Consider the following 11,977-nt stretch of genomic DNA (forward strand, 5'->3'; position numbering starts at 1 on the left):
TCATTCATATAGGAGATGACAAAATATCCGTAAATCTTTGATTTCAATCAAGGATCCATCACCGAGATATATTGGATATATTTTTTTCAGTGATTGTTGTTGTCATATATTATCAACGGATTTTAAATCTTTCTTGATAGGATTACCAATATGAATCTACAGAATGAAGAAGAGGATTATGTTCTAAATTTAAGCGATCAACGTATTGATTTCAAGCCAGTGTCGAAAAATGTGAGCGTTTTCTATGATGAATCCAATCGACAGGTATGTTTTTTTTTTTTTTTTTTTTTGATTGAAATTCAATTCAATTCAACCATTATTCCACTATATTCAGGTTTTCATTGTGATCGATAGAGGTAGTGAAGCAATTATTGTTAAAAATCCTGATGGATTTGTTATGAAATTCTGGTATGAGAAAATCAAAGAATTTTTTACATCAAAATACTCATTAGAATTTTTCATTTGCAGCATACAGGATCGTGGCAATATATTTTCAATAAAATTTTCACCAAACTATGAAATACTTTCATTACAACGGTCAGTTGAATATGTTGAATTTTTTCTATTCAAAAACGATCAACCACAAGAGTTTTTTACACATAAATTAAAGGTATTTTTAACAGTGAACAATATATCAACAAGTTTTCAACATTTTGTTTGAATATTTGCAGAAAAATGGTAAAATTCTTGGATTTTTTTGGACAAATAATAATGAAATTGTAATCATATCGAATAATGGTATCGATTATTTACAAGTTTTAGCCGATAAAAAATGTCTAAAATCATTGAAATGTTTTAGTTTAACCGTTGATTGGTTTGTGTTTCAGGTAAGCAATTTTTTTTCAAATTCAATTTAATCACTATTTATTATTATTTTTAGCCTGCTTCAGGTATACTTTTAATTGCCAATGGAACATTTGGAAATGTTATACATCCATTTTCATTCAGGGTAAGTGTGTATCATCATCATCATTCGTTTTCTGTTATTGTTTACCGATTTTTTCCAAAGTTATCCAATGTATATAGGCTAAATAAATTTGAAATTGAATTGACATATCAAACAAAAAATACAAACAATAATTATCTACAAGAAAGAGATGTTACCGTTGTAAATTTGTAAGCCATATAAATCGTTATATGTTGTAATGAAAGAAAATTTTTTCAATTTTTGTTCATTTGGAATTTTAGATATGGCAAACCACGATTATTGATTTTGAAACATCAACCCATTGCTAAAGATCAATTTGGTGCTCGTGTTATTGTCTATACATTTCATTATAAAAAAGATTTACAGCCACAAAAAACGGACGTGTTAATCACAAATCTGACCGGAAGATTTGCCATCAATATTGTTGATGATATAGTCATCATACATCATCAAACGACAAAAAGTTCAATGATATTTGATATTAATTTATCGGCAAATGAAATCGTTGATAATGTGAAATATCATCTGCCAATCATTTCGAAATGTGCAATTAGACCATATAAAATTAACAATGTTATTGATTATGATTTATGTAAGTTTTTTTTCCAATTTGAATTTTTTTTTCATTTTTTTTCTCATTCATTCATTTGTATAGATTCACCAAATTGGGTCATTTTTCAGCCAAACATAATAATCGATGCAAAATATGGCTGTCTTTGGTTCTTGGAATTGAATCTAGAGTTTATGGAACGATTAATAAAAAATGTACCAATACTTATCGATTTTTTGCTATTACGTCGCAATTCCAAATCAATCATATTGAAAGTTTGTCGAAATATTGTTAATATAAGTAAAAAATATGGTCAAAATCCTATTGGAAATTTATCGTTGGTTTTCAATAAATTGAATCTTACATATAAAGAATCATTGATTAATAATCGACAAAACAAAACGATGACGACGACGATGCTGATGACGATTGAATCATCATCATCATTTGATTATATACGACATAAAACAATGACCACAATTGATCAGAAAGATATATTAAGCAATTTTTTCGAATATTTCACTGAAGATCGTATTGACAATAATCTTGGCATCGCTATCGTATTTGAATATGTTCATTCATTATCTAGTCATGATATTCAAATTGATTTTTTCATCTATGAATTCTTAATTAATCATCTAATCAAATCGGGAAATTATTATCAAATGCATCAATTTTTACAATACCATGTATTCACTGATTCAACACATTTGGCTTGTTTATTATTATCGTTAAGTCGTAAAAAATATCCATATGGTTATCAGCTTGGATTGGATATGTTAAAAAGATTGAACAAATCAGATGATGAAATTGTCGAAGTATTATTGTCACAAAATCAGATTATTCGTGCATTACGTTATGTAGAAAAACATGGCGATATTTATAGTGTGTCGGCAAGAAAATTTTTAGAAGCAGCTTTCGCCACCAAAGATGTGAAAATTTTTCATCAAGTTTATAAATTTTTTCAATTAAGAAATTTAAAATTAAGAAATTCATTAGAATTTGTTAAAGGTGAATATAATTTTTGTTTTTTAATTTCCAATACAACAAAATGATTCATTTTTTTCAAAATTTTCAGGAGAAAATTGTATCATTTATGAACGACAATTTGAAAATATTTTCGGTAGTAAAATATCCGTACTTTTATGACGGTGTACGGTTAAAATTTTCCCATCACCATAGCTAATAATGCCATACGTGCGTACATTCCACATTCAGCTTGACGAAAATATGCAGCACGTGGATCATTATCAAAATCCGGTCTATGAAAAAAAAAAATCAATTCAACAAATACAAATTCAACAACAATAAATTATGATGAAAAACTTACGATATTTCATTCACACGTGGTAATGGATGCATTACAATCATACGTTTTTTAGCTTTTGTCATCAATTGTGGTGTTATGACGTACATACCACAGTATTTTTTATATTCTTTCATATCACCAAATCTTTCACGTTGTATTCTTGTCATATAAAGAACATCAGTTTCCGAAAGAATCGATTCCAATGAATCATATTCTTTTTGAGCGATTTTCTTGGATGATACATATTCTTTCACTTCATTTGGCATTCGTAATTGTGGTGGTGAAACATAATTTAACCAAATTTTATAATGTGTTAACATTCTTGCTAATGAATGTACAGTTCGACCATTGGCTAAATCACCACATAATGTTATCTAATTTAAATAAAAATTTTAATTAATAAATTATAAACGTTAATTTAAAATTGAATAAAAAACTTACCACTAAATTATTAACGGTGCCAATTTCTTCACGTATAGTAAATATATCTAATAATGCTTGTGTTGGATGTTCACCAATACCATCACCAGCATTGATGATTGGTTTTAGGCATACTTTTGATGCACGTTCTACGGCATGTTTTTGTGGATGCCGCAATACGACAACATCAGCATAATTTGACATCACTGCTACAGAATCTTCCAATGTTTCACCTTTCTGTACTGATGATGTTTCTATATTCATATAGATAATACCACCACCTAAACGTTGCATCGCTGCAGCAAATGAACATGATGTACGGGTGCTAACTTCATAGAATATCAAAGCCATCAATTTTCCCTTTAAAATTGATTCAACAGCCACAGGTGGTTCATTTCCACGATCCAATGGTTTTTCTTTCGCTACACAGATACGAAATTTATGTGCTAAATTAAATATTTCATGTAATTGTTCACGATTAAAATCCATAACGGATAGAACATTTTTGCCAGATAAACCATGCACTTGTGAAATGGTTGGTAAATTTGCTGGTATTCTTGGTGAATATGATTTATCGTTAATTCCAAGTTCTTTAAACATTTCCAAATAAATTTCCGTTGTCTGTTGCTGTAATGTTGCCGACAAAACGGATAATGATGTATTGGTGGATGTTGGAATGTTTTGATCACCCGATTGATCATCAATCATTGGTGGTGTTGCCATTGTTTCTTCAATATTTGTTGTTTCAATATTTAATGTATGTATATTGGTGGCCGGAGTTTTATTTTCCAATGTTTGTAATATATTACGACCGAATCCTGGTTGAACCAGGATGTTACCATCAACAAATGCAACTTCATTACGCAAAACAATACGTCTTACACGTCCGTAGACTTTTCGACCAGCGAATGGTGTCCATCGTGATTTTGTAAATGACATTGCTTGTGGTATGATCCAATCTTCATCCAAATCAACTTCAACATATGTATCAGGTTGATCTGGTAAATCGAAAATTTTCATCGGATTATAATAAAGTTTTTTAATCAAATCATCCAATTTAAGTCTTCCTTCACGTACAGCTGTCAATAACAATGCAAGCATTGTTTCGAGACCAGGAAATCCAGGTGGTGCTTGATTGGAATCTTTTTCCTCTACTAAATGTGGTGCATGATCTGTTGCAAATACATCGATTATGGACAAATTTTCCCATAATGCACGTTGATCTTTAGCCGTCACAAGATTTGGTTTAACATTTGAACGATTCTTTCCAATTTGTTCAATATCATCTTCACAAAGAAACAGATGATGTGGAGTCACTTCACATGTAACATTTATTCCTTTTTCTTTAGCCTTTTTAATCATCAAAATTTCTTCTTCACGTGCCACATGACAAATGTGAACATGACGATCATATAATTGTGATAATAGTATCACCATCGCTGTGGTTTGTCGTTCAGCATGTACACAGATCAGAACGTTTTTTGGTAATTTTTCAAAATGATTCATACATTCAATCATTGAATCCAATCTTAGCTGTCCATATGTATCATTCAGATACATTTTTACAGCCATAAATCTAGTGGAACGGGCAATGCTTGCTAATTCATCGGCATTATCATTTGTAGCTGCCATGAATAAAGCAAAATCACATTTTGCTTTTGTTTGAGCAATATTTAAAACTTGTTGCAATGTTTCTTGATTCGTTATCGGTGGTTTTGTATTGGGCATAGCACCGACTAATGTAATACCACCAGCTAAAGCGGCAGAAGTGCCGGATTCAAAATCTTCTTTTTCCGATGCACCAGGTTCCCGAAAATGTACATGAACATCAATCAATCCAGGTAATCGAATGATTTTTCTCGAAGTCAAACAATCGATATGTGTTTTCAATGGTGGGTTATTATCAATAAGTTTCAATGCTTCAACCAATAATTTAGCACATTTTACATCCGATATCAATGGTATAGCATAATCAACGGCAAATCGCCTATAACGATAACCAAGTGTTGAAACACGCCGTGCACCACTTGTTCTCATCGGTAGATTGATAACTAAATCAATTTCTTTTTTAGATAAATATTGTGCAATATCATTGATTTTCGTACGATTTGGAATGGTATCATCTTCAAGGAACGGAAGCTCTACGGCTTCAACAGGAATGTCTTTTTCATTATAAAAATCAGCTGTACCTAATGTAGCATATAGCCGATAACCCATATGATGTAATGTTCGTATACTTGGCAATAATTCAGATTTATGTTTATGAGCACCAATCGATATTAATGCAATTCTTTTCTTGGGAATACGAAATCCAGTACTAATCATTGCTTTCAAATAGGCTTCATAACGATTTTCACCGAAACAGGCAACTTCACCGGTACTAGCCATTTCAACACCCAATGTGACATCAGCACCACTTAAACGTGAGAATGAAAATTGTGGCACTTTTACACCAACTCGGCGATAACAATGAGCGTTATTATTGATTCCACGATCATCCATCATTGATGATTTCGATAATAAATCGATCGGTGTTTCACGAATGCCCATTATAACACGTGTAGCCAATGCAACCAGATCGCAATCCAATGTTTTCGATGTAAATGGAAATGAACGTGATATTCGTAGATTACATTCAATAACTTTAAGATCATTATCTTTAGCTATCAATTGCATATTGAATGGTCCATTAACTTCCAAAGCTTTGGCAATTTTTTCACAAATAATCTTGATTTTTGTCAATGTTTCTTTATTCAAATCTTGTGGTGGTGTAACCAATGTAGCATCGCCAGAATGAACACCAGCATTTTCAACGTGTTCCGAAACAGCCATTGCGATTAACATTCCTTGTTGAGCCACAGCATCAATATCGATTTCTTTAGCTTCTTTAATGAATTTCGAGATTACCACTGGATGTTCTTTACTAACAGCTGTGGCTTCATTAAGATAATTTTCTAGATTTCTTTCTGAATGTGCAACATTCATTGCTGCACCAGACAGCACATATGATGGACGTATAACACATGGGTAGCCAACTTGTGAACAAAATTTTTTTGCTTGTTCAATATCCGTCAATTCTTTCCATTGTGGTTGCATAATACCAACTTCATCCATTAATCGAGAGAATTTAAAACGATTTTCTGCACTATCAATAAATTCTGGTGATGTACCAAGAATAATTGCCTTCTGACGAAATAAATCCATTGCAATATTGTTGGGCAATTGTCCACCCATACTCAAGATGATACCTTCCGGTTTTTCCATATCATATATTTCCATAACAGTTTCGAAAGAAATTTCTTCAAAATAAAGTTTATCACACATATCATAATCAGTGCTAACTGTTTCTGGATTACAATTTACCATAATTGTACGTTTATTCATCTGTAAAAAAAAAAAAAATTTTTTTAGAATTTTTAAAAATGAAAAACATTCATCAACAAACTTTGGCCAATTCTTGTACACAACCAACAGCACAGCAATCAAATTCCACTGAACAACCAATACGATAGACACCACTACCCAATACCATAACACCGCCACCGTTATTATTATTGCTGGCCATCATTGTATCGTCGGATTCGGTTGCATTATATGTAAGATAAAGATAATTTGTCGATGCAGGCCATTCAGCTGAAACGGTGTCGACTTTTTTCACAAATGGTCGAATATTATTAGCAATTCGTTGTTTTCGTATCATCAATTCATGACTAACAACACAATGGGCAATAAATTTATCGGAAAATCCAAGTTTTTTCGCCCGTATCAAATCATCATTTGAAAGTGATTTCAAAGATTTTAAATGTTGTTGAAAATTGATAATATTTTTCAATTTATACAAGAACCATAGATCAATTTTTGTTAATTCATGTAATTTTTCAATTTTCCAATCTGCTTCCAATGCTGCAGCTAATGCAAATATTCGTTTATCCGTAGGGCATTCTAATTCTTCTTTTGTTGCTTTCTTCAAATTCGTTTCAAAGCCCATAACACTTTCATCGACCATTCGTAGAGCTTTTTGAAACGCTTCTTCAAAATTTCTTCCAATTGCCATCACTTCACCAACACTTTTCATTGAACTACCAATCAAATGTGTTACGTTGGTAAATTTACCTAAATCCCAACGTGGTATTTTCACAACACAATAATCAAGACTTGGTTCAAAACAAGCAGTAGTGGATCCGGTTACACTATTTATCAAACATGGTAATGGAATATTCAAAGCAACTTTTGCAGCAATATATGCCAATGGATAACCAGTGGCTTTCGATGCTAATGCAGAACTGCGGCTAAGACGTGCATTGACTTCAATAATATAGAATTCTTCCGAATATGGATTCAATGCATATTGGATATTACATTCGCCAACGACACCAAGATGTTTTACAACTTTTATGGCCATAGTACGTAATTTATTATATTCACGATTCGTTAATGTTTGACTTGGTGCCACCACAATTGATTCACCAGTATGTATTCCTAATGGATCAAGATTTTCCATATTACACACGGTAATACAATTATTATATGCATCACGTAATACTTCATATTCAACTTCTTTCCATCCTTTTAGGCTTTTATCCATCAATACTTGTGATGAATGAACCAATGCTTGTTTGACTAATTTTACTAATTCATCAGAATCCTGAGCAAATCCGGAACCCATACCACCCAAAGCATATGCTGAACGAATTAAAATTGGATAACCAAGTTTATCTGCTTTTTCCAATGCTTCAGCTACTGAATAAACTGCCTCGTTTGGAGCCACTTCGCCACCAACTTGTGATACTTTTTCGGCAAAAATTTTTCTATCTTCCGAATCGATTATTGATTTGATCGGTGTTCCAAGTACACGAACATTATATTGTTGTAGAATGCCACTTTTTTCCAATTCAATACCACAATTCAAAGCAGTTTGACCGCCAAACATAAGAAATATTCCATCTGGACGTTCATTTTTGATTACATCGGCTACATATTCTTTTGTTATTGGTAGAAAATAGATTTTATCAGCCATTCCTGGATTCGTTTGCACAGTGGCAATATTTGGATTGATTAAAACGGTTTGAATTTTTTCCTCTTTCAATGCCTTGATCGCCTGTGATCCGGAATAATCAAATTCACCTGCCTGTCCAATTGAAAGTCCACCAGAACCAAGTATAAGAACTTTTTTTGGATAATAAGCACGACAATTTTCCGGCGAATATTCAATTGATGGTGTAAGTAAATATTGTGAAATTTTCTCAGTAATCGGAATATTATTTCCACCTTCCAAATACAAGATTATAGATTGAATAAAAATATCGAACAAAAATTCCATATCTTCAGGACCGGCCATATGTTCAGGATGAAATTGAACACTAAAAAATGGTTTCCAACGATGTGCAATACCTTCATTGGAATGATCATTGGCATTCGTGAAAATTGGTATCCAATCATTGGACAATGATTTTTCATCCACTGCAAAACCATGATTTTGTGATGTAATACAACATTTGATTCGATCACGAAACAATACCGGTTGATTATGGCCACGATTACCAAATTTCATTTTATATGTTTTAGCTCCGGCAACTTGTGATAGAATTTGATGTCCAAGACAGATACCAAAAATTGGTCGTTCACCATCGTGTATTAATTTGGAAATATTTTCCACGGTTTTACCACAGAATGATGGATCACCTGGACCATTACTGATGAAAAGTCCATCAAAATCTTCATTATCTAATGGCCAATTCCATGGTACAACTTTCACTTGGGCACCTCGTCGAGCTAAACATCGAATTTGATTATATTTCATACCACAATCAATGGCCAATATCTTTGGGAATCCATTTTCATTAAAAATTTTTGGTTCTTTCAATGAAACTTCATCGACTAAATTATCGGTATTCGGATCATAGAACGGAAAATCAACAATTGCCTGTGTTTTGTAGACAATTTTGGCCAATGTTGAACCTTTATCTTGAAGATATCTAGTCAATTGCCGTGTATCGATTCCATGAATACCAGTGACGAAATTTTTCAATAAATATTCATCGAATGATTGATAGGAATTCCAATGGCTATAATTCGATGATAATTCACTCATCACTACACAGATGGGCCATATTTTTCTTGATTCAAAATAAACGGGCAGATTGAATTCATCCAATTTTGGATCCTTATCATTCGGTACACCATAATTACCGATCAATGGATAAGTGAAAACAAGAATCTGTTTATGATATGATGGATCAGTCATCGATTCGACATATCCAACCATACCGGTTTGAAAAACTGGATAAAAAAAAATTTTAAATAAAATTATCGAATACAAAAAACAAAAGCTCTATTTACCAATTTCGCCGGCAACACATTTATCTTGATAACCGAATGATATGCCGGTAAATGTTGGTCCATCTTTGATGATCAACAATGCTTCTTGTTGCGACATTTCGAAACAAAAAAAAAATTCACTTTTTGATATTTGATTCGAAGTTTTTTTGCTTTCAATATTTTTGAAAAATTTCAATATCAACGTGCCATCAACATTGACATGCTGTTTCGGTTTTTTCGTTTCAAATACAACGAAAAAAAAAAAATAGTGGCAGCAAAAAAAAAAATGTTTCAAGGCTGTATCAATGTGTGTCTGCGTGTATGAGTTTGTGTTAAGGTGGTTGATTACTCGAATCTCGCGGCTTGAAAACATGGTGATTATCGTCGTTAACACACACACACACACACACACAAACACAAAAACAGACATCACAATTTTACCCTTTGCCAATTATATCCGAAAAATTTGGGTAGTAGCAACAAGTGTATGATATATTCATTGATTTTAATTGATTGAAAATGATCATCATAATGATGAAATGGTGGTAACAACAAAATTATTGAAATCTCGAATCGATACGATTTTGGAATGCCAAAAGAAAAAACAAATGGCGCCATCTTCAGGATAACCAGTTCAATACTGTTTAACTTATTTTGCGTATTAAATTATTTTTTTTGTTTTTTTTTTGTTTTGTTTTACAATCGATGTGTCCATGTAAACAGTAAATCGAATCCATTCGAATTGTTGAAATTTTTTTTTCGTCAAATTCAATTTGAATTGATTTTCGATCATGTCCGAATCGACGATTGAATCCAGTGATAATGTTCTGGTTGATCCTAATCTTAATGATGAAACTAAAATTGATCAAATGAACACGAATGATGCTCCGGAACCATCGACATCATCATCATCATCGTTTGGTGGATGGTTTTCCAATATCGTTCAACAAGCTAAACAAACCGTTAGCAAGGTAAATATTTAATTTAATTTGAGACTGGCCAGGTTTTTATAAAAATTTTTCAATTTTCTCTTCAAATCAACAACAAGACAACAATGGAATCAATAAAACGTGATTTAAATGAACTGAAAGATGCTGTACAAAATGATACGACCAATATGATGTATTCGACTGCATCATTGGTGAAAAATACATTCAATGAAATTGGCAATACCGTTACAGAGATTGGCAGTATGGGAACAAATGATGGTGGCAATGATGAACAACAGATTACATCAGATAATAGTAAATCGAACCACAAAACCCCCGATGATGATGATAATGATGATAATTCCAATAAAACTACTACTGGCTTATCATTCGATATGAAAAGCCTGAATTCATGGACAGATAAATTTACGGAAACAGCAAAAACTACAATCAATCTAATGAAAGATACATTTGTTGATTCAATTTTTGCCAATGAATTTTATCCAGTGGATGAATTGAATGATGAACCATATGTTGTAATTGGTGATGGACAAATCCTGCCAATAGATAATTGGATGGATCAATTGAAACAGTTACAAATTGATCCAAATACCTATTGTCGTGAACCAGCTGGACCACCGGATAATTTCGAACAATGGTTGGTGAAATTTAATCTAATCAATTATCAAAAACAAATGGAATATCTTATCGAGAATGTATTGGAAATATCAAAATTTCATAAACAATTAGTACCGCAAACAATATCGGATTCAGATTTTTGGCATCGATATTTTTATAATGTATATCAATTACGTGAACGATTAGCTGAAGAGATACGTGAAAAACATGCAAAAAATTCTAAACAACAACACCAACAACAACAACCACAAGTGGATAAGAATGATAAACAATCCGCATCATCATCATCATCGATATCTAGATCGGAAACGGGTGAATGGGAAAAAATGAACCAAAACAACAACAACAACAACAATAATAATAATAATAATAGTACAGAACGAAATAGCCAAAAAGAACATTCAAGTAGTAAATGTTCAAGCGATGATGATGATCGTGGTGATTGGGTTAAAATGTGATCAATGATTGATTGATTGATTTTTGTATACAAAACAAAACAAAAAAAATTTTGTATTTCTACCTGATTAATATATATCTAATAAAGTAACAGAAAAAATTGTGAAAAATTTTCTCTCCTTTACTTTGTTCATTGATGCATGAAACAATTTCATCATCATCAAACAACCGACCAACCAACCCAACCAACCGCCTATCTCCATCCACACACAAACACACGAAAAAAATGGACTCATTTCTTGTGAGTGAAAATTGGCTTCCTGAACTTGAAACCAGAAAAACTAAATAAAGAAAGAAAATCGTATTTAGCTATTGCTTTTGTCGCATTTTTTCGTTATTTCGTTATTGTTGAAATCGTCAATATAACCACCACTTATCAACTGCGACTGTTTTTTTTTTTTTTTGATTTAAATGAAATGAAATAAAAA

At 32.1% G+C, this 11,977-nt stretch overlaps 3 protein-coding genes across 4 annotated transcripts; 2 read left to right on the plus strand and 1 right to left on the minus strand.

The window, feature by feature from the left end:
* Positions 1-2: 2 nt before the first annotated feature.
* On the plus strand, positions 3-2,706 carry Bulli (regulator of MON1-CCZ1 complex protein bulli). 2 transcript variants are annotated; one of them, XM_047063493.2, is made up of 9 exons: positions 3-264; positions 335-408; positions 469-610; positions 672-827; positions 881-949; positions 1,010-1,116; positions 1,189-1,520; positions 1,584-2,489; positions 2,557-2,706. In XM_047063493.2, the coding sequence occupies exons 1-9, from the start codon at positions 151-153 to the stop codon at positions 2,625-2,627; spliced, it is 1,971 nt and encodes a 656-aa protein (XP_046919449.1). In that variant the 5' UTR covers positions 3-150; the 3' UTR covers positions 2,628-2,706. The 2 variants fall into 2 exon arrangements, with proteins under 2 accessions (XP_046919449.1, XP_046919448.2); XM_047063492.2 differs by having other exon boundaries at positions 80-264; positions 335-610.
* r (carbamoyl-phosphate synthetase 2, aspartate transcarbamylase, and dihydroorotase rudimentary) lies at positions 2,480-10,130 on the minus strand. The gene is made up of 5 exons (XM_047063489.2): positions 9,547-10,130; positions 6,653-9,486; positions 3,229-6,591; positions 2,809-3,161; positions 2,480-2,740 (listed from the first exon to the last, which is right to left on the minus strand). The coding sequence occupies exons 1-5, from the start codon at positions 9,953-9,955 to the stop codon at positions 2,638-2,640; spliced, it is 7,062 nt and encodes a 2,353-aa protein (XP_046919445.2). The 5' UTR covers positions 9,956-10,130; the 3' UTR covers positions 2,480-2,637.
* A 54-nt stretch (positions 10,131-10,184) lies between these two features.
* Positions 10,185-11,659, plus strand: LOC124498694 (BSD domain-containing protein 1). The gene is made up of 2 exons (XM_047062485.2): positions 10,185-10,496; positions 10,574-11,659. Exons 1-2 carry the CDS (start codon positions 10,317-10,319, stop codon positions 11,549-11,551), a joined length of 1,158 nt encoding a protein of 385 aa, XP_046918441.2. The 5' UTR covers positions 10,185-10,316; the 3' UTR covers positions 11,552-11,659.
* The last annotated feature ends 318 nt before the right edge of the window (positions 11,660-11,977 follow it).

Source organism: Dermatophagoides farinae, chromosome 2, assembly GCF_024713945.1.
Source record: "Dermatophagoides farinae isolate YC_2012a chromosome 2, ASM2471394v1, whole genome shotgun sequence".
Taxonomy (NCBI): Eukaryota; Metazoa; Arthropoda; class Arachnida; order Sarcoptiformes; family Pyroglyphidae; genus Dermatophagoides; species Dermatophagoides farinae.

Bases quoted from the DNA above. Each gene is read 5' to 3' on its own strand.
- Bulli (XM_047063492.2), top strand. From the start codon at position 151: ATGAATCTACAGAATGAAGAAGAGGATTATGTTCTAAATTTAAGCGAT. The intron at 828-880 runs GTAAGCAATTTT...TATTATTTTTAG, and splicing joins TTGATTGGTTTGTGTTTCAG to CCTGCTTCAGGTATACTTTT. The intron at 1,521-1,583 runs GTAAGTTTTTTT...TCATTTGTATAG, and splicing joins TGTTATTGATTATGATTTAT to ATTCACCAAATTGGGTCATT.
- r (XM_047063489.2), bottom strand. From the start codon at position 9,955: ATGTCTGTTTTTGTGTTTGTGTGTGTGTGTGTGTGTGTGTTAACGACG. The intron at 6,592-6,652 runs GTTTGTTGATGA...TTTTTTTTACAG, and splicing joins GTGTACAAGAATTGGCCAAA to ATGAATAAACGTACAATTAT. The intron at 3,162-3,228 runs GTAAGTTTTTTA...TATTTAAATTAG, and splicing joins GCACCGTTAATAATTTAGTG to ATAACATTATGTGGTGATTT.
- LOC124498694 (XM_047062485.2), top strand. From the start codon at position 10,317: ATGTCCGAATCGACGATTGAATCCAGTGATAATGTTCTGGTTGATCCT. The intron at 10,497-10,573 runs GTAAATATTTAA...ATCAACAACAAG, and splicing joins CTAAACAAACCGTTAGCAAG to ACAACAATGGAATCAATAAA.